The following is a 23,257-nucleotide window of genomic DNA, read 5'->3' as shown; positions in this document are numbered from 1 at the left end:
AGTTGCAAAGGGAGTTCTTTGTTACTCCCAGGGTAACAGACAAAACTGTACCAAGTCAAAAGGATTTGCTTTGGAGTTCCTTGGGCAGATTTGAAGATGCAAATTTGAAAATGTCCTTATTCGGACCTGGTTTCACTCACTTTTTTGGAAGAAACCAGTGAACAAGTAGAGACTAGTTCATTATATTGTTTTCATTTGCATTTTCAAAGATAATTAGTCTATTTTTTTTTTTTTAGTTGATCCTTTCATGAGTATGAGCAAATGAAAATATGTGTGATTTTGTTTGTGAATGTGCTTTTATCTCAGTCATATTGTGTGTCATAGCAGGCTCTGGGCCTTGCCTGAGGACTTTCTTCTACTAAGATTTTTAATTAAGGCTTGGACTCTTCCTAAATTTAGAAATTACTCTTCTTTGTAATTGAATTTCCAACAGAGACCTGTAACATAAGAAACAACATTCTCCTAGCACCAAAATTATGAATTGATTGCATTTTATGAGGTGTGGAAAGGATATCAGCCTAGACATTACATCAATTAAATAATTCCTCCTCCCATTTTCCCTTTTTGAATATACTTTCATATATATAAAGAACCTTTTAAAATATGAGTAGAAAATGTGGTAAATTTTTAAAAATAATTTATGTTGCTAAAAATTAAAAATATGCTTAGAAACTTTGAAGAGTATTAAAGTGCTTCCCTTCTATGTTAGGAAGCATTCAGAATTGTCTGAATTGAATGTAAAAGTCTTGGAAGCTCTGGAACTATATAACAAGTTGATGAATGAAGCACCAGTATATTCAGTCTATTCAAAGATTCATCATCCAGCACATTACCCACCTTCATCAGCTGGAGTTCCAATGCAGGTGAGCATTTTTGAGAACATTTTTCAAAATTTAAGAAAAGTTTTAAATTTAAAAAAAGAAAGCTTTAAAGCATAGTATTAAAATTTCTGTGGTCTATGAATAACATCATAAAATTCATCTTTGTCAAAAGTGTTGGCTAAACAATTAGTGTTCACCAGGACAATTAAACACCAGTATTTCACACATACATTTTAGTTCATTTATAACATAATGAAGTGACCATTAAATATATGAGGGGAGTTCTGTTCTTCATAAGCTTTTGTAAATACAAAGCTTAAATCCTTTATGTAAGTGTAAATCCTTTTTGTAAGTATAAAGTGTAAATCCTTTGATTTAGGACAGTGCCTGGCGTGTCAGAAGTTCTACAGATGAGGTACTGATGCTGTTCCTGTTGCTCAGCAAGCAAAATTTAACATTTCTTTTAAATTTCTGTTAAGATTTCTTTGACTTACATGATTATTAAAAGGCTTCTTTAAAGAACTCATTTGGTTCTCAGATCATGCTTTATATTTTCTTAGATGCACAACTTAAATTGTGCATGCATGACATATATGATGCAGGCATATAGATGCAGGTTCCATGAGCCATGCATGAACACCATCTTTTTTTTTTTTTTTTTTTTTGCGGTACGCGGGCCTCTCACTGTTGTGGCCTCTCCCGTTGCGGAGCACAGGCCCCGGACGCACAGGCCCAGCGGCCATGGCTCACGGGCCCAGCCGCTCCGCAGCATGTGGGATCTTCCCGGACCAGGGCACGAACCCTTGTCCCCTGCATCGGCAGGCGGACTCTCAACCACTGCGCCACCAGGGAAGCCCCATGAACACCATCTTTTCCAGAACTTTACACCTTTTCTGTGTTTCCCAGCCGAACTGAATATTTATATTTATCAGTATCCAGTATTCTGAAACCTTTTTGAAATTTCAGCCAGTTAGTGGTTGAATTCAGAATGAGTTTGGATGAACAAATTTCATGTTAATTTACAAAAACTGGTATGGAAAGGAGTGTGTGAAGGAGACATCAAGGAGAAAAGATAGAATATGGATGCATAATCTAGATGACTTGACACAACATAATTGTTAAGTAAAAAAAAAGAATAGTTACTGTGGTAACTCACATCAGACAAGATGCATTTATCGAATATGCCATGCCCCGAACTTTTGAAAATGATGAAAGAGTCATTACATATGAGGATAGAAAGAATTTCTGGGTGCAAAAGACAGCTGGAGTTTATTCAATATTGCTTCTGTTTTCAGTTATCTGCTGCTGCTATGAACATGGAACAAAAAGAAATGTTTGTGCCATTGTGTTATGGAACTGTGTGTTGTATTCTTTGTGTGTCTGTAAAGTGTTATTTATTATTCCTATGTCAGGTTTTTCTGTAAATAGTTGCATACTATTTACAATCTATGTTTTGCTAAGCATAACTCATTTCTTTAAAAAACTAGCTTTCTGTCTAGTTTGATTCTTTACATGATGCTATCTGTACTATTTGTGCATAATAGCATTTGATATATTCAAAGTTCCTATTCTAATTTGAAAAAAAAAGTTCGTACTAAAAAAAGTTAGCGTAACACACCATTAATTGCATCTGTGAAGGCCACTCAGGAATCCTAACCTGCAGAAGAGGTCCACTCCCACCATCTCAGCCTGTGGTCAGTGGGCTGTTATGTGTCTGCTAAGGAGGTAATATGATTGTACTTATTAATGTCATAGTTGATTTGGCATTTCTAGCATTCTAAATTTTCATGTCATTGGTCTTTGCTTTAAAAATAGCTTAGTTTAAAACTTACGGTTACCAAGGGGGAAAGGGTGGAGGTGAGGGATAAACTGGGAGATAGGGATTGGCGTATACACGCTACTATATAAATAATAGATAACTAATAAGAACCTACTGTATAGCACAGGGAATTCTACTTAATACTCTGTAATGACCTATATGGGAAAAGAATCTAAAAATGGGTGGATATATGTATATGTATAACTGATTTACTTTGCTGTACAGCAGAAACTAACACAACATTGTAAAGCAACTATACTCCAATAAAAATTAATTTTAAAAATGAGCTCAGTTTAAAACTGGAGCGATTGATTTATTAAACGTGCATTGTTTTGATGCTGCATCCGCAGGCGGACTCTCAACCACTGTGCCACCAGGGAAGCCCCATTTTGCTATTTCTTAAGAGTTCATCTCCTGGGCTTCCCTGGTGGATGCAGGGGACACGGGTTCGTGCCCCGGTCCGGGAAGATCCCACATGCCGCGGAGCGGCTGGGCCCGTGAGCCATGGCCACTGAGCCTGCGCGTCCGGAGCCTGCGCTCCGCAACGGGAGAGGCCACAACAGTGAGAGGCCCGTGTACTGCAAAAAAAAAAAAAAGACTACATCTCCTTTACCCATAGTTCTTCTTTCCTTTTGTCCTATCTGTCCTGCAGGCAGGATGAAGGAGGCATTGGCAGAGAGGGCCTGCACTCTGCCTTGATACCATTTATTCTTCAACTTACTCTTTTAAGTTTCATTCTTAAGAAGTTGAATAAGTCACCTGAGATGGGGGTGAAGAAGGTCATCTCTCTGATGGTAACTTGAAGTGCTAACTGTGCTGCCCTTCAAGGGAGTATATAGTTTTCTGTGGCTCTTCAGCAAGACATGTTACTTAGTAATAGGCAACCTGGGTGGATTCCGACGTGCTCCTTAAAAGTACGCCACCTCCCTTCCTTTCAACCCCCTGCAAAATAAAAGAACAAGTAAGTCATAAATTTCCATATATTTGGCACTGTGATTTGGAAGCGCTCCGCTTTTTATACTAGGGTGGATAGATTGGTAGAATCAGATTGGTCCCCAAAGAAGTATAACATTTTATTTCATTTAAGTCTTTTAAAGTTTTAAATGTATTGCTAAGTAATTGTTTGGGAGATCAGTGAGTCAACTTTTTCTCTTTGGTTAATAGACATATCCAGTTCAGCCACATGGTGCAAACTATATGGGTCAAAGTATTCACCAAGTCACTGTTGCCCAAAGCTACAGCCTCGGACCAGATCAAATTGGTCCACTGAGATCGCTGCCTCCAAATGTGAATTCCTCAGTGACAACACAGCCTGCCCCAACTCCGTATTTAAGGTAAGTGTTTGGGAGCTGTTTTAATTTTGTAATTATATGCATTAAATTTTCACAGATTTTCAGAATGAGAATAATTAGACCCTTCTCTTTATAATAATAGTGCCCTTTTTTGCTGTTGAGATGAAGTTGTAGAGCTGCCCATTCAAGATCCCATGAAATTGGAATGGTGCTATCTTAGCTTTGCTACCCGTACTGAGATGGTGCCTAGACCTGGCTTATAATCTGGGTCCCCGGGACAAAATAAAGCTCACTGTCCCTTACAGGACCCAAGCCTGTACCTGGGTCCTGTGAGGGTATACTTAGCACGGTGCTCTAATCAGCCTAGTAGAGTAGTCCCAGACATATTTTAGAAGCATGTACTCCTAAAAATCAGAAAACTTTCGTTACTTTGACTCTTGAAGTGTGTTTGAGCTGTGGAATTTGTAGTCTAAGTTTTCATTACTAACTTCTATTCTGAAAAACATGTTTAAATCTTGCCTTCTGTTAACTTTGCTTAACCACACAAAATGTTTATTCAATATAGTCATGTGTAATGATTTGTAAGGTCTCTTCCCACTCTTAAATTGCATGTGTATAAATTTTAGACATTATCTGGAAATTAAGTAAGTCTGTTGGTATTGGTGTTTAAGTTAAAATGTAAAAATTTTGTTATCCTGGGTGACACTAGGAATTATATAGAGAAAAACTGGACGAGTGTAGACATTAATCCTCCTATATTGAAGCAGTGTATTTGGTGCATTTAAAAATTATATATCTTTTAAAAGATATGCTATAGTAATTACAGGAACAAGTGAAAGTCCTGCAATTTGGTGTGACTTTTCAACTTAGTGGGGTTTTGGGGGTTTTGTTTTGTTTTTGTATAGTGTCAATAAGTAAACTATAGGTCAGGACTATTTTGAGGGTAGATTCAGGAGGACACTATGTGGATTACATGTTCTCCCTGCCTTCATTATTTTTATGTAGGGATTCAGGTTAAGCTATCCAGGGCAGCTTTGAAAGTGCCCTACCAAAGGAAAGTATAAAGAGTGGGTGAGGAATAGTGGTCTCCTCTGTGCTGATCTAGACAACAGGGAAGGGAGAAAATGGGCCGAGGGTGTACTTGCGCCGGGGTTTTGTTCTTATTGCAGCTGGCCAAGGACACCAGCATCAGAAACAATCTGCATCTCCTCAAAAGATTTCTAAATGTTTTCCCTGAGAGATTTTGGAGAAAACAGAATTAGATAGAACTTATAATCTTATATTTTATTTCTTTTTGAGTACTTTCTTCTTCCCAAATATAAAAATTACATTAACAGTATTGGATAGCTGGAGTAGTTAAATCATAATCGGAATGGTAGAGATATATAAACTTAAAGAGATGGAAAAGACATTTTTATTTTCTCATGATGATTGATCTCTGACCATAACTTAGATAATGCAAAGTAAATACGGTTTTCTTTTTAAAATTTTGTTTGTAGCACTGGACAAGACACTATTTCCAATCCTACTTATATGAATCAGAACTCTCACCTTCAATCAGCTACTGGTGCAGCTGCTTACACGCAGCAAATGGGGATGTCTGTGGATCTGTCATCTCACCAGAGCACTACTTCCAGTTTGCCGCGGTCGGCAGGCTTTGCCGTGGCAGCTCCAGCTCATTCAGTTGCACAGCAGCAAACAGATTACCCTCAACAGCAGCCTCTCCTTTAAAAACAAACCAAGCATTTTCTAGAAAGCCTTCCTAAGTGTACTACTCGACCCTTGTGATTGTAATCTGAAAATATTAAAAGAAAAAAATTTTTGCTCAGCTCAAAAGGCCCATGAATAAATAAAGCACAGAAACGTATTTTACTCTAATAGGCCATAAAAGGTTTTTTCAGTCCCAACTTGTTTGAGGTCAAATTTTTGATGAGAGACAGCTTCAGGTTGCTTCCAGTTAGTTTTTTCTTACTTTCAAATCTCTACACAAATCTGGACAACCAGTAAGTAGCCTTATGACACTAAACAACATGAGGTAGGAGCGTATAAAGAAACCACCATTTACCCCTAAAATATCGTAATTGGGAGAGCACTGAAACCTTTAGTATTTTTTGTCTGCATATATTTTTTTCAGTTTCCCACCCATCATTATTTTAAAAGGCGAACATGTTTTTGTGTACGCATTTAGCTTCCCTACATATTTCCTTTGGCTTCTTAAATTGTAGTTGTGTTTGCAGTACTGTCAGTTTTGCTCTCAGTGGTGTGTTGAGTAATAATTAGCATATAATTGTCTACAGAAGCAAGAGCACTTTGGTAGGAACAAAAATGTTTTCTGTTATTATCAGTGAAGACCATGTAAATGCAGTTGTGTGATAAAGCATTTAGCCAGTCCCCCAGTCATGCCAACGAGTGGGCTGAGGAATGCCCCACAAAACATTTCCATTCCCTGGAAAAAAAGCATTTCTTTTCCTACAAGGGTCCTTGGCATTTAGAATTGCCACTAATGACCTTTTCAAGTGATTTTGGCCATTCTCTAATGAAGGTATGGTCAGTTTTTTTGTTTGTTTTGTTATGTTTTCCTGTAGTGTGGTGTGCAGCGATGCTGCATTTCCTTTTTACAGAGTATATGTGAATTTGAGCTATGAGACATTCCTAATAATTTGATGTGATATATATACCAAGTGTGGATGATGTTTGTTTTTATTGATGTCTTGTTCTTTTAAAGAGATGATTTGAGTACCACTGATATGCCAGACTGTTGAAAATTTTGGCCATTCCTTTCAAAAGTAATCCTGAGCCTGTGGAATAATAACAGGCAATGGCTTTATAGGGAAGCCATCAAGACAGTTTTCCTGGAGCCTATGTTTTACTTGAGTTTATAGTGCTAATAGATTCCACATACTTTAGGAGTTAGGTAGTAAACCAATAAGGATTGTTTTCTTTCCTAAAAATTTGCACACTACTGCATCATCTGCCAACTTTTTAGGTAACACAGCATGCAAATACATATGCTTACAGATACATGGTATTTAGACTGGGGAAAAACAATGGCCATAAGTTTTGTTTTTAAAAAGTTAACTTGTGGGAATTCTCTGGTAGTCCAGTGGTTAGGACTTGGTGTTTTCACTGCTGGGACCCAGGTTCGATCCCTGGTTCGGGGAACTAAGATCCCACAAGCCGCCAAAAAAAAAAAAAAGTTAACTTGCATGGAAGCAAGATTTCTATATTGTTTTTTAAAGAAAGCCCTTAATCTTTCTACCAAGAATCCATTTGAAGACAGTACTCTGAAAATTTTTGTCATTTATATAGTTAGAGAAATTTGATTACAGTATGTTCCTTTTTCAAAGAAACTGTATATTAGAACAAATAGTCTTATGTACACTACTTGGTCTACATGTAAAGGGAAAAACAAGCAGTATTTGAAAGCCCAATTTCTGTCATTGTCTTATTTCAGGTACAAGTAACTGGAAAGAAACTTAACCTTTCATGTCTCTGTTCTGTTTTTTATCCAGTATTTTCCTTCTATGTGAATTCAATTATATACTTATAAAAAATTCTAAAATGGCACCTTACTTTTTTGGAAATGGATCTTCTATTCTTTAAAGAAAACAAAACATAAAAATTTACAAAGCTGCTCTTGATAATTAATGTTTGCATATATATGTATGGAAAATCTTATTTTTCCCCCCAAACAATATTTAATAACGTTATTTTAATGTTTGTGTAAATAATTCATGTATAATTGTGATCTGAGTTGTAAAAGCTTAATTCTGTGTAAGTCTTTGAAGTAGAATAAATACTGCACACCTACTAAATCGGGATCTGCCATTTAAGTTCACCTAATGTAGTTTTGTAATGATATAACATGCAACATGTATATAGTGTATATTGGCATTTATCAGTGAAATTTTATACATCCAGAAGTTTCTTCTCCCTTTTAAATTAAAAATTATTTTTGCCACACTGTAATGAATTTTGTGTTGCAGGTTGTTGATAGTATAAAAATGTTATTAAATCTGTGTACTGAGATGATATTTTTGGTGTTAATAAGAAATACAGGGTTGTTATTTTTCTTTCTTTTTCATGATCTTATGGATTGTATGTAAGACCTGTTTATAATTAAATGTTTTCTGCCAAAGGAATTGTCTAACATCAGATTTCTACATTAGGTTAATAGGTTATATAAAAAATAAAAATAACTTCTGCTTTTTCATATTGTATCTTGGTACATTAGAAAGAATTCCTGAAAATTTATAATAAAATTAATTTTCACTAATGTAGGAAGAATTTCCCCTGGATGTTAAACTATATAAAGTAGGATATGTTCTTATAGTTTGGAAAATGTATGGTCTATCAATATTGTCTTGTAATTTGGTAATTTGTTTATAAAATTACCTGAACATTAAATAATTATAATATTTATCAACTAGGAGTTGATACTTGACTACGTAACAAATTTCACTGTAAATTTTTGACGATGGTTACAGTTTCATTGTCTAAATTTTTTAAAAATTGATTTAGATGTTAAAAAAATTATGGCTTAAAGATTTAAAAAGCAAGTTTTTCTTAGTAATAATTGTAAGTGTCAAGGCTCCTGACTTCTAGGAGAGGATTTATTGAATTGTCATTATGATGAGAAAGCTGAAGTTATTTTTGTAAATAATAAATTGTAAATAATGTAGCGCCAATCTGTCATGCTTTGTTTCTGTCAAAAGGCATTTTTCTTATTTACTTACATCAGTTTTAGTAAGTAAAGGGAGGACTTAATTCTAGGGATTTGATTTTTTTGTTGTTAATTTGATTCATTTTTGTTTGAAGGTTAAAGATTATTTTTTTAAAAATTTATTTTATTTATTTATTTTTGGCTGCATTGGGTCTTCATCGCTGTGCTTGGGCTTTCTCTAGTTGTGGAGAGTGGGGGCTACTCTTTGTTGCAGTGTGCGGGCTTCTCATTGCGGTGGCTTCTCTTGTTGCGGAGCACAGGTTCTAGGTTCGCGGGCTTCAGTAGATGTGGCGCACGGGCTTAGTTGCTCCGCGGCATGTGGGATCTTCCCAGACTAGGGCTCGAACCTGTGTCCCCTGCATTGGCAGGCAGATTCTTAACCATGGCGCCACTAGGGAATCCCCAAGATTTATTTAATAAAGCTTTCTGCAGAAGAATTATTTAATTTTACCAAGCCAAATTTGAGTTTGCATTTTTAAAAAACCTTAACTGTGTCAAAAAAAGAAATTAGGTTGCTTACGTAGAGTAGTGGGATGAATAGTGTCCTCCCAAAATTCACGTTCACCCAAGAATGTCAGACTGTGACCTTATTTGGAAAAAGTCTGCAGATGGAAGTAGGTAAGGATCTTGAGATGAGATTATCCAGGATTTAGGGTGAGCTCTAAATCCAATGACAGGTGTCCTTATAAGAAGAGAAGAGACAGAGACAGCGAGCAAGTCATGTGAAGATGGAGGCATAGATCGGAATTATTCTGCCACAAGTCAAGAACTGCGTGGGGCCACCAGAGCTGAAGGAGGCAAGGAAGGATTCTTCCCTAGAGACTTCAGAGGGAACATGGCCCTGCTGACACCTTGATTTCAAATGTCTAGCCTCTAAAACTCAGAAGAAATTGTTTTAAGGCACTATGTTTGAGGTACTTTGTTATGGCCGCACTAGGAAACTAATGAACTTGGATAAAAGTGTACAGCAAAATCTGAATACCAAGCATTTCAAACTTTTACAAGATTGGTTAAAATTGTCACAAGAGTTCTGAGACAAATGTTTGTAGCCCAATAGCAATCTTTTATTATCTTTTCCAAACCATAATGAAATTGCATGGATAAATGAAACGAAGACCCCTGATAATCCCATAATCCCATTTTTAGTGATTTTTTTAAAAAAACATCTACATTTCAATTATTGCTTTCTTTATGCCAGAGGTGTTAACAAGATTGTAGCTTACGCATTTACTATTCACTCTTCTCCTCTATCTTGAGTAGTGGGTATTGAACGAAAGGAGAAATGTTCAAAGGCAAGCAGAGGAACAGAATAAGAAACCAGAAAACTGGATTGGATATTCCCCAGAAAGGCTACTGAAGAATGGAGTTGTGTTCTTATTTTATACCACTTAATATACTAATGAGGAAAAGAAAGATTTTCCAATACCTTTACAGCAAGTCAGCGACCTCTACTAATTACATGTGGTCTAGGGAGCCTGCTACCTTTAAGAAAAAATTGAGGTGAAATCATATAACATAAAATTAGCCGTTCTGAAATGAACAGTGAATGGCATTTAGTACATTTATAGTGTGCAGCCACCATCTCCCAAAATTAGACCTTTTGTGTCTCTATGTTTTCACTGAGCATAAAGTTTTTGAGGTGCATCTCTACATATACCATAATATATGAGGTTCATATACCACAGTTTATTCATTCATCTGTTCATGGATACTTGGGATGTTTCCACCTTTTTGCTGTTGTGAATAGTACTGGCATGGACATGCATGTACATGTTATTTGAGTACCAATTTTCAATTCTGCATCTATACATAAGAGTGGAACTGTTGGGTTATGTGGTAATTCTATATTTAATTTTTTGAGGATCTGCCAAACTTCCACGCCCCCACCAACAGTGCATGAGGGTTCCCATTTCTCTACATCCTCACCAACACTTATTTCCTAGTTTTAAAAATTATAGCTCTCCTGGTGGATGTGAAGTGGTACCTCATTGTGGTTTCTATTTGTGTTTCCCTAATGATTAATAATGTTGAGCATCTTTTCTTGTGCCTTGGCCATTTGTATATCTTCTTTGGAAAAATATCTGTGTGAGCCCTATGCCCATTTTTAAATTGGATTGTTTGTCTTTTGTTGTTATTGAGTTATAAGAGTTCTTTATATATTATGGATACTAGACTCTTACTATATACATGACTTAGATATAGTTTCTTTCATTCTGTGGGTTGTCTTTTCACTTTCTTGATGACTTTTTAAAAAAATTTTTATTTATTTATTTTTGGCTGTGTTGGGTCTTCATTTCTGTGCATGGGCTTTCTCTAGTTGCGGCAAGTGGCGGCCACTCTTCCTCATGGTGCATGGGCCTCTCACTGTCGCGGCCTCTCTTGTTGTGGAGCACAAGCTCCAGACGCACAGGCTCAGTAGTTGTGGCTCACGGGCCTAGTTGCTCCGTGGCCTGTGGGATCTTCCCAGACCAGGGCTCAAACCAGTGTCCCCTGCATTGGCAGACAGATTCTCAACCACTGTGCCACCAGGGAAGCCCTTGATGATGTTCTTTGTTGCACAAAAGTTTTTGATACTGATGGAGTCCATTTTATCTATTATTTTTTTGTTGCTTGTGCTTTTGGTGTCTAAGTTCATTACTAAATCCAAGCTCATGAAGATTTTCTCCTGTTTTCTTCTAAGTGTTTTATGGTTTTAGCTCTTATAATTAGGTCATTGATCCATTTTGATTTTGTTTTTGTACGTGATGTGAGGTAGGACTCCCACCTTCATTCTTTTGCATATGGGTATCCAGTTGTCCCCATTTGGTGAAGAGGCTGTTCTTTCACCAGCTACTTTTTGACACTGCTATAATGTACTCTAATGGTAGTCAGTTCTAGAACCTAAGTCCTCCAACTGCAATGCATCAACCACATAGCTGTATAGTTTGCAGTTCTAAGAGGTGACAGACGTGTCCTCATCTGATCACTTCTGTCACATACCTAAAGGGGAATCAGTGCTATCTTGTCAGGATATAGCTCTCAGCGGTAAACAGGTAGCCCATGAACAGATATGTTGGGTGTCAGTGTAGAGGTGGTTTTTAGCTGTCACATGAATTTTTTTTTTCCTCCAAGTAACTTCAAACAAGTGTTGTGAAAAGTACATTGTCTAGGGCTTCCCTGGTGGCGCAGTGGTTGAGAGTCCGCCTGCCGATGCAGGGGATATGGGTTCATGCCCCGGTCCGGGAAGATCTCACATGCCGCGGAGCGGCTGGGCCCGTGAGCCATGGCCGCTGGGTCTGTGCGTCCAGAGCCTGTGCTCCGTGAAGGGAGAGGCCACAACAGTGAGAGGCCCACGTACTGCAAAAACAAACAAACAAACAAACAAAACATTGTCTAAACTTTATAAATGGGACATAGAACCCCAGACAAAAATAATCTTTATCATATTTCTCTCCTGGGAAACCCTCCCCCAGGGATTTTTGCCTACGTGTCTTTGGTTAGGACTGTGTCAAAAGGCTACCCTTAACGGCAAGTGAGTCTGGGAAAGTGAGTATTTTGCTTTCCAGCCTCTATATAGAGAAGGCAGGAAAGAAGATGATTAGGAATGAATGTAGAGTGAGCCATTCTGTAGTATCTGCCACAGAGACAGACCTGTCCAGGTGTGTTTACAAGCTGGTGTTACTATTTGTGTGCCTGGTAAATAAATTCAGACTCAAATTTCTCTGTTACTGTCCCATGGTCAAATAAGCTCTTGTTCAGATTCTCTAATGCAAGCACACCATAGCTTTTAGTCAATAAAGGCTAGAATTAATATATTTACATCTCACTTGATTATTAAAACTGGGACATTTTTTTTTTAACCTTCTCAGGAGAGACAGAGAGGTCCCTGGAAGTGGAGATGGGGATTAAAGATTTAAGCTGCTCCTGCCACTTCTATTTTAAAACAGATTAAAAAAAAATTACAGGTTTATTAGCATTCATTAATTAATTCATATAATAACATAGCTATTATATGCTGGGGATGCTAAGAACTGAATTTCCAAGGCTGAGTTGTTTCTGGCTTCATCATGCACTAACTGGTTGTATAACATCAGATGTTGCACTTTGACTTGACTGAAAACCGTTTTCATATACATTGTCATTGAATTCTCAACACTTGTTAGAGGGGTAGGCAAAGAGGTTAAATAATCTTCACAAGGTCACACAGCTAGTTAAGTGGCAAAGTTAGGATTATGAACCAGTCTATCTGATGCTCATGCATGTGCCTTTTCCCTTTTCCCTTTTCCTTTACACTAGTGTGACTATTGCCTAGAAATGATTTGTATATTAAGGTTATCAGGTAACAGCTTCCTTTCTCACAAATCACTGAGGTTGATGGGGTCCCAGAGGGCTCACATGGATATAAAATGCCTTCAGATGTGAGAATGCTCATCTAAAGAAGAGCATACAAGTGGCTGGATCTATTTACTGTGTAACATGTAGTACAGTTAGCTCTGTCACACAGGGGGGCTGATGAGATCAGAGTTTGATGCAAACATACTGGCTCTTTCTGAGACTGACAGGGTTCTGTGTTTGCTGAAAGAGTGAAATTCAAGGATTTGCTCTGAGGAAGACAGCAAGTGACAACTAGTTGAGTGATTTGAACTAGGAGAGTAGTTCCAAGTTGAAGCCTGGGGACCCAGCGTCAACATACATAGGCTGGTTTCTCCAAGAACCAAGTTGCTGAGAAAAATCATTCAACCTGAGCTTGGAGTTCCGTTACATTCTCGGTAAGGGCTAAACTCTTAAGAATCACAAGTTAGGGAGGGTCTTAATGATCTCACCCTTGTTAGTCCTTCTAAGCTCTTCCACTTTCTCACATACATGCTAGATTCCAACCCCCAAGCCCCAAATTCCTCAGGTGCTAATTTTGCTTTTTTGTGCCTGCGTTTGGCCCTATTATTTTCTCTGCCTAAAATGCTTTTGATCACCTAATAAATTTTGTTTTTACGTGTCAGCCCAAATTTCACTGATTCTGGCTTCCAGACCTTGCTGCCCTTCTGTGGGTAGCATCTTGTAACTCTCTTATGCTAGTTGCCATATTGCATTGGAATGATCTGTGTGTCATATGGATCTGTCTCTGTGTCAGATACTATAGTTTTACTCACCGTGCATTTCCAACCATCTTACTAATATTCCTCCATATGGAAATCAGTAAACAAGATAATAGTGCTTGCGTTCCCGGACTCCTTTGCAGCCGTGGGTGACCCAATGACACGGTTTCAGTCAATTCAGTTCCTGGGGAGGGCTTTCTAGGATGAGAGAAACAACTTTGAAAGAAAAGGCTTTTGGCTCTTTCCCCTTCTGGCTTACAAGGCAGATGCAATGTCAGGAGATAAAGCAACCATGTTGTGACCATGAGGAAGAAAGTTATGATGGCTCAGGAAGATTACAGATACCTGGCTCTGATGGCACCTTTGAGAGCTCTACCAGTTCTAGACTCTTCCTCTGGACTTCCTCATATGTGAAAAAAAAAGTCTTTATCTCTTGTCAACCCTATTTGTATAGGTTACTGTTGGTAGGGTTTTGCTATTTGTATCTGAAAGCATTCCTACCCCCACTAGGTCTACAAAATCCTTCTGAACTTGGAGTTGTGTTTTACTCATTGGTGTATTCCCAGGGCCTAGTATAGGCATATAAAACATTTGTGGAATGAAGAATAAAAATTGATATAGCAGAGAGCTGCATAGCACCTCACAGTGCCTGGCATTCAATAAATGTGTGTTTTCTTCTAACTTTTCTTATCCTTGTGCTTGTTGTTTATCACAATCATTCCATTTTAACGTATGAAATCAGGATGTATTTTACAGTGGATAGGCATGTATTGTAGGACTTCATTTTATTCCCTCAAAGCTATTCAACCAATGATGCATCTTAAACTCCAAGTTGTCTTAGAATCCAGGGAATAGGACATTATTTTAACTGTCAAGAGACAAAGGGGGCTAGGGTCCTAATTGTCAATAAGGCCAATAGCTCTTAAAAAAAATCTCAGTGTCTCCATTGCTCATCGAACAATACTCATGGATGCTTTCCAGAACAGCATGCTCATTTCTCCACTCTGAGCTCAGGGACTGAAGCAGCAGAGAAGCACAGTGAACATTTCTTTCTGGCTCACGGCAGGAAACAGTACATCACAGACCCTTGCTATGGGCTGGAGGAGGAGCGAGTGGTTATGAAAAACACTCAGTAAATAAAGGAGTCACCTAGAAGGTTGAAAGGTCATAGGTAATTTAGGCAGGTGACATTAATAAGAGACACAATGAGAGGATATGGGGATTAAGGAAAAATCAAATTCTATGTAATCGTCCTGACAATACTGGATATCTCCACTTTCATGTTTACATGTTTATACTTGCTGTGAACCACTGGTATAGATTCATTCATGTTCTCTGACAACTTTGAATCTCTGTAAGCCTTTGTTCTTCACTGGAGACAAAAAGGTAGGAAAACTAGTACAGTATTTGAATATTAGTTGGAATTTAATTAACATTCAGCACCAATGAACTTTTATTTATTTCTGGCCACACCACGCAGCCTGCAGGATCTTAGTTCCCCAACCAGGGGTTGAACCCATGCCCCCCGCATTGGAAGCGCAGAGACCTAACCACTGGACTGCCAGGGAATTCCCTAATTTGAACTTCTAGAAGAATGTTTCCTTTCAACGTTATAGAAAGAATTAGCATTATTTATGACAACCACCCCAAAATGGCAGAATGAAGATGATGAAGGATAGAGGTTCTTTGTTCTTTGTAGTTTTTTACTCTCCCCCTTTCCTGGAAGAGGCTTATACATATCTGCCCATGCTCTTGACTTCTGGAGTAGTATGTCTCCATTCAATGATTTTGGTATTGGTTGCATGTCATGCATTAGCCAATGGGATATGAGCTGATGCAACAAATGCCCACATCTAAGCAGAAGCTTAAAGAGGCATCATGAAATTCCTGTAGCTCTCTGTTTTCTACCCTCTTTAGAGCTAGTATGTCTCAGATAGGGGCTGCTTCTTTAGCCTGGGCCTGGGAATAGGAAGACAAGAGGAACAGAGCCTCTGCCTGGACCAGAACCACAGGCGCTCCATGGCGTTGTAATCCACTAAGATTTTAGGGTTGTTTGTTACCAAAGCAAAGACGACAAATACGACTGGTAAAATAATAGTAAACAATTTAAATTAGCTAATAGTATCTCAGTATAATTCCCCACTTATGTGTCATCTTCACAGTAGTTATATTTCAAACTTAAATTTTAAAAATTTACTTCCATTACCATCTGAATGATTTGTACCCTTTAAAATTGTACCCAGAGAATAGCATTTTTACTGGCTTTTATAGCATATAAGCTTTTTTAGGGTTAAGAAAGTGGAATTTTTTTTCCAATTTCTGAAACTATAAGAATCTTTAATATCCTGAAAGTCCATGGCTTTATGTGACTTTTGAACAAATTTGCAAAGTGTGAACCAGAGCATTATGGGACGGGTGAGGGGAGAAGAGGTAATTCTGGAGAAATTCTTTAGAACAAGACAAAGTAGATCCTCCCAAGACAAAAACTCAGAAAATTTACATTGGGATTTTTATGACATAAATGTAAAAGGTTAATTACACAAACCTATAAATGCAATTGAATACATGTGCTACTGTTGTGATTTTGTATGCTCCTAGCTTAAAAATACAAACAATATTCTCCACGTGCGTGGACCCTAGACAAAGTGTGTTGTAATTTGATTTTAAAACGTGAAACCGCTGCCATCTTATGATTCTGAGCTCTGTGAGTTCTGCAAATCATGTCTTTTTTTTTTTTTTTTTAACAGTGCCTCAGACAGGATTTCGACTGTAGGAAGCACTTTTCAAAATGTATTTATTAAGTGACAGAATACAGTTTATTAAGAGTATTTGCAGCTGAAAAAGTGACTTGGTAGCATTCAGTGTTTGAGGAAGGAAAGCAGAGTGTAATAGTGGTTATTTGCTCTTGAGCAAGTCATTCTCCTGAGCTCAGATTCCTAATTTGCTAAAAGCGGGGCTTGTTCTGGATGGTTACTAAGTTCCCTTCCAGCTATGAAATTTTAGACTTTTTAAAAATAAAATGTTATCTTGGGATCGTTTTAGATTTACAGAAAAATTGTGAAGATAGTACAGAGAGTTCTACACCTAGTTTCCCCTATAAACATCTTATGTTACTTTGGTACATCTGTTACCATTAAAATCAATATACATTATTATTAACCAAAGTCCATACTTGATTCAGATTTCCTTAGTTTTTGCCTCATGTCCTTTTTCTGTCCCAGGATCCCATCCAGGATACCACATGCCATTTAGTCATCATGTCCCCTCAGGCTCCCTTTGGCTGTGACAATTTCTTGGACTTTCCTTGTGTTTGATGACCTTGACAGTTTTGAGAACCAGTCATATATTTTGTAGACTGTCCCTCAATCTAGATTTGCATGACATTTTCCTCATGATTAGACTGGGGTTATGTGTTTGTGGGAAGAAGACCCCAAAGGTAAAGTGCCTTTCTCCTCACGTGATACCAAGGGTACATACTGTCATCCTGATCACCGTTGATGTTGATCGATCTCGAACACCTGGCTGAGGTAGTGTTTGTCAAGTTTCTCCACTTCTCCTTCCCAAGTTGCACTCTTTGGAAGGAAGTCACTATGTGTAGCCCATACTGAAGGAGGGGCAGCTGTGCTTTCCTCCTTGAAGGGTGGAGTATCTAATAAGAGTATTTGGAATTCTTCTTCATGGAAGGTTTGTCTCTTCTCTTCTGTTTATTTAATCATTTATTTTTATCACTATGAACTCATGGATATTTATTTTATACATTAGGATATATTCCAATACTACTTTATTTTATTGCTCAAATTGTTCCAGCTTTGGCCTTTGGGAGCTCTTTCATTTTGCTCCTGTGCCCCTTTGATATACTCCCAATCATTTTTTTTTGTTTTTAGCACTTCTTTACTTTCTGGCACTTTAAGATGCTCCAGGCTTATGTTATATATTTCCTGCCCCACTCCTAGAATCAGCCATTTCTTCAAGGTGACCCTTTGCTAGAGAATAGTATTAGAAACCAAGACCTGGATCCTAGTTGCTCTTCAAGGTGCCCCTTTATTAGAGAATAGTATTAGAAACCAAGACCTGGATTCTAGATGCATTTGTTGCTGCTGAGATATAGTTATTTCTAGGCCCTCAACTGAAGGCAAGAAAATATGTGTGTATACTAACCTGTGTATATACACATATCTATAAACATTTCTATATGGAACCATCTGAATCTATATCAAGCTACCCTTGAGCTCATACCAATGTCTCTGACTCTAATCCATTACCACATGGATCACCCTAGCCTCCTCCTCTTGGTCATCTGTAACCTTCCACTCCAACAGTGGAAAAGCTGGCTCCCAATGCTGGCCATCTATTTACCTAATTGTCCCATTCCAGTATGTAAGTATAGTGACTTCAGAATTGTTAACCTATCCCCGTCAGGAAACAACTTGTCAACTGCGGTACAGTGCTTATACACAGTTCCTTTTGCCTTTAGTCTTACAGACTGTACTCATTTCCAAAGTTACTTAGGCCAGCACCCTTTCCCCCACGCCCTTCAGTGAAGTTGTTTCATGTATTTATAATAATAAAAATTTAAAAAAAATATTCTTTTGTCACATTCTGCATCCCATCTTGGAATCGCCAAACTTCCTAAATGATTATTTTTTAAAATTTGCACACATTAAATTTCACTCTTGGTGCTGTAAAGTTCTATAGATTTTGACAGATTCATAGAGTGTCAAATATCCACCATTACAGTGTCATACAGAATAGTTTCACCACCCGAAAAAATCCCGTGCTTCACCTATTCAACCCTCCCCATCTCGAACCACTGACCTGTTTACTGTCTTTACAGCTTGACTTTTTCTAGAATTGCATATAAATGTAATCATTTATGTAGCTACAAATGTAGCCTCAGACTGGCTTCTTGCACTTAGCAATATGCATTTAGGGTTTTTCCATGTCCTTTTATGGCTTGTTAGTTCATTCTTTTTTATCACTGAATGGTATTCCATTGTACGATTTACCACATTTAAAAAAATCCATTCACCTATTGAAAAACATCCTGGTTGCTTCCAATTTGGGGCAATTATAAATAAAACTGCTATAAACATTTGCATGTTGGTTTTTGTGTGGATGTAAGCTGGACTGTTGGTGTGTTTAGCTTATTAAGAAACTGACAAACTGTCTTCCAAAGTGGCTGTACCTTTTAGCATTCCCATCATCAATGAATAAGAATTCCTGTTGCGGGCTTCCCTGGTGGCACAGTGATTAAGAATCCGCCTACCAATGCAGGGGATACAGGTTTGAGCCCTGTTCTGGGAAGATCCCACATGCCGCAGAGCAACTAAGCCCATGGACCACAACTACCGAGAGCCTGTGCTCTAGAGTCCGTGAGCCACAACTACTGAGCCCGTGTGCCACAACTAATGAAGCCCACACGCCTAGAGCCTGTGCTCTACAACAAGAGAAGCCACCACAATGAGAAGCCTGCGCACCACAACAAAGACCCAATGCAGCCAAAAATTAAAATAAATAAATAAAATAAATAAATAAATAAAAGAATTCCTGTTGCTCCTAATCCTCACTAACAATTGGTATTGTCAATTAAAAATTTTTTTTAACCATTCTGATAAGTGTGTAGTGGTATTGTATTGCCATTTTAATTTGCATTTTCCTATTGACAAATGATGTTGGGTATCTTCATATGCTTATTTGCTATCCATATGCTTATTTTCTACCATCTTTGGTAAGGTGTCTGTTCAAATTTTTTGTCCATTTATTAAGGGTTTTCTTATTGTTGACTTTGGAGAGTTGTTTGTATATTTTGTTTACAAGTTCTTATCAGATTTGTGTCTTGCAAATGTATTCTCCCAGTCTGTGACTTATTTCATTCTCTTAACAGTCTTTCACACAGCAGAAGTTTTTAATCTTAATAAAACCAAACATACCAATTTTTACTTTGTTGGATCACATTTTTGGTAGTGGTGTATCTAAAACCTCATCACCAAACCCAAAGTCATGTAGATTTTCTCCTATTTTTTCTCCTAGACATTTTAAAGTTTTGCACTTTACACTTAGATCTCTGATCTATTTTGAGTTAACTTTTTTTAAAGTCTGAAGATTTTTCAAAATAGAGGCTTTGCGATAATTCATATACCATACCATTCATCCATTTAAAGTGTGCAATTCAGTGCTTTTTAGTGTATTCAAAGGTATGTGCAACCATCACTCTAATCAGTTTTATTAACATTTTCTTTGCCTCAAAAAGAAGCCCTGTACACTTAGCTATCACCTTAATATCCCCCCAGCCCTAAGCAATCACTAATCTATTTCTAGTCTCTATAGATTTCCTTATTCTGGACATTCCATGTAAATGGAATCATACACTATATGACCTTTTGTGATTGATTTCTTTCACTTAGCTTAATATTTTCAAGGCTCATCCATATTGTAGCTTGTATCAATACTTAATCCCTTTTCATTGCCAAATAATATTCCATTGTATAGAGATACCACAGTTTGTTTATCCATTCATCAGTTGGTGGACATTTGGGTTGTTTCCACTTTTTGGCTATTATGAATAATGCTGCTTTGAGCATTCTTGTACAAGTTTTTGTGTGGACATATACCTTTGTTTATCTTGGGTATATACTCAGGAGTGGAATTGCTGGGACATTTGGTAACCTTATGTTTAACCACTCGAGTAGGTGCCAGACTGTTTTTCAAAGGAGGTGCACCATTTTACATTCCCACCAGTAGTGTATTATGTTTCCAATTTCTCTATGTCCTTGCCATCACTTAGTATCTTATGTTTTCATTATAGTTATCTAGTGCATGTAAAGTGGTATCTCATGGTATGTTTTTTTGTCCTTTGGCCGCACAATGGAGCATGCGGGATCTTAGTCCCCTGACCAGGAATCGAACCCATGTCCCCTTCAGTGGAACATCGGAGTATTTTTTTAAAAAATTAATTAATTAATTTTTGGCTGTGTTGGGTCTTCTTTGCTGCACGTGGGCTTTCTCTAGTTGTGGCGAGCAGGGGCTGCTCTTCGTTGTGGTGCGTGGGCTTCTCATTGCAGTGGCTTCTCTTGTTGCAGAGCACGGGCTCTAGGTGCACAGGCTTCAGTGGTTGTGGCACACGGGCTTCAGTAGTTGTGGTTCACGGGCTCTAGAGCTCAGTCAGGCTCAGTAGTTGTGGCACACAGGCTTAGTTGCTCCATGGCATGTGGGATCTTCCTGGACCAGGGCTCGAACCCATGTCCCCTGCATTGGTAGGCAGATTCTTAACCACTGTGCCATCACAAAGTCCCGGAACATCGGAGTCTTAATCACTGGACTGCCAGGGAGATGTCCTCATGGTTTTGATTTGCATTCCCCTAAAGACTAAAAATGTCAAGCATCTTTTCATGTGCTTATTGGCCATTTGTATATCTTCTTTGAAGAAATGTCTATTTAGATTCTTCACCTATTTCAAAATTGGGTTATTTGTCTTTTTATTACTGAGCTGTAATATATATGTGTGTGTGTGTATATATATATATATTTTTTTTTTACATACAAGTCCTAATTACATATATTGAATATGATTTGCAAATATTTTCTCCCATCCTGTTGTCTCTTCACTTTCTTGATATTGCCCTTTGAAGTTCAAACATTTAAAATTTTGAAGCCCAGTTTACTTTTTTTTCTTTTGTTGCTTGTGCTCTTGGTGTCATATCTAGGAATCCATTGCCAAATCCAGGGTCATGAAGATTTATCCTTATGCTTTCTTCTAATAGTTTTACATTTTTATGTAAAACTTTCTAATTTAGGTTTTTGGTCCATTTTGAGTTAATTTTTGTACGTGGTGTGAGGTAGGGGTCCAACTTCATTCTTTCAGCTCTGGTTCTGGGGGCGGGGACAATGGTGTATCTCTCTGAGTGACACCCTCACTTTAGGAGCCGAGTGCTTGGTAGGGAGGGGCAGTAGGCCGGTCTCCTGGCTTGTCTCCCCATGAGTGATCAGGGCCTCAATATTCTCAGTGGCACTGTGTCCAAGGGAGAGCCCCATCCCACAAGTGGGGGCTGGGCTAAAAAAGGGAGCCCCCACCTCTCTGCTATATTTGATGGGAACTTAGCCTCAGCCACAGGTGGCTGCTGCAGGATGATAAATGCCCCATGACCTGTCCCTCTCAGGAAAATAACCCTCCATCTGGGAGCTGAGGGGAGAGGGAGCCCTGTGTTCTCAGCTGTACCAGTGTACAGTAAGTTTCCCTCTTGCTGAACTGGTTGGAGGTGGTGGTGGAGGGGAAAGCAGGTCTTAGTTCAAGTACTACAGGCTCACTTTTCTTACTGACTTTTAGTAAATTTTCTTGAATAAAGGTTTCTTCATTGGCTGCATACCCTCAGGACCATTTCCAGAGCTTAAAGAATTTTTTTAGAAACTATTTTCACCATTTCTGCTGTAAGGTAGGTACAGAGAACTCCTCACTGTCATGCTGCTGTGGATTCTTTTTTGATAACTCAAAGTAGTAAGACTGTGGGCAGTGGAAAAGCAGAAAACGCAAATGCCAGTGCCATATAGTAATTCATTCTGTAAGTATTGAGTAAGTATCAACTAGGAAAATGGTTGAGAACTAAAAATGGATTGAGTTGACGGTAACTAAAGCAGGAGTTCTGCATTGGCAGACATACCATTACCCATATACTTTATGAAATATCTACTATATGTGAGGTATAAGAGTGGAAGATAAAAAGCTAAAAATCTATTTTAGAAATTAGATTTTCACAAAAAGAGAACAACTAAACCAAGGCAGTCTGCACTAAGTGCCCAGAGAATAAATGCTCCAGTTTTTCAGGGGCACAAGAAACTACCCAGGCCTGGAATGGTCAGGGGAGATTTCTGTGGAGGGAGAGTGTGCTGAGCCAGGCTGGGAAGAAGGGTAGCATTCAGCCCAGTGTGGGTTGGGGGAAGGACACATTCCAAGGCAGAGGTGCTAAAGTGGGATTGTATTTGGTGTGTCTGAGTAATAATGAGTAGACCTGTCTGCTTGCTGGAAAGTCTGTTTAGAGATCAAGTTGGAGAAATGAGGCGGCGACCAGAAAAGCAGGGGCTTGATTGCTGGACTATGGAGTATGGACCCTGTCTTGTGGGCTGCTGAGAGCAATGAGTGCTTTTTAGAGAAGAGTGGCTTGGACAAAGAGATTTTAGGAAAGTGGTTTTGCCTGTAGTGTGTAGATAGAATGGAGTGTGTGTGTGTGTGTGTGTGTGTGTGTGTGTGTGTGTGTCCAGCAGGGAGCCCGGAGGCAAGGAGACTAGTTATTAGGCTGTTACAAAATATTGAAGGTCTGGATTAAGTGAAGGGGTGGGAATGGAAAGAAAGTGTCTGGTGGATGGTAAAACATAATCAGGACCTCAATAAGGCCAACCAATTGTTAAAACAAACATGGCAGTTTCCCTAAAAAAAATACTAGAACCCAAAGTGACATGGGCTGATTTAGCAGTTTGAGATACTATTCAAATTTTATTGATGGATTTCTCTTGCAGTTACTGTAATTAAACGGGGTCTC

General features: G+C 38.3%; 1 protein-coding gene across 2 annotated transcripts in view; it reads left to right on the top strand.

Moving 5' to 3' along the window:
- STAM2 (signal transducing adaptor molecule 2) overlaps positions 1–9,095 on the top strand; it is a 54,887-nt gene extending 45,792 nt beyond the window's left edge. Inside the window, exons 12-14 of one of the 2 annotated variants that reach the window (XM_059052300.2) lie at positions 710–863; positions 3,805–3,974; positions 5,432–9,095. In XM_059052300.2, the coding sequence (XP_058908283.1) occupies positions 710–863; positions 3,805–3,974; positions 5,432–5,663 (556 nt within the window). In that variant the 3' untranslated portion in view covers positions 5,664–9,095. The remainder of the gene's footprint in view (positions 1–709; positions 864–3,804; positions 3,975–5,431) is intronic. The other variant, XM_059052301.2, reaches the window with a different exon arrangement.
- The last annotated feature ends 14,162 nt before the right edge of the window (positions 9,096–23,257 follow it).

Source organism: Kogia breviceps, chromosome 2 (assembly GCF_026419965.1).
Source record: "Kogia breviceps isolate mKogBre1 chromosome 2, mKogBre1 haplotype 1, whole genome shotgun sequence".
Lineage (NCBI taxonomy): Eukaryota > Metazoa > Chordata > Mammalia > Artiodactyla > Physeteridae > Kogia > Kogia breviceps.
The sequence above is the reverse complement of the archived record's forward strand: the minus strand, read 5'-3'. Positions and strand labels throughout refer to the sequence as shown.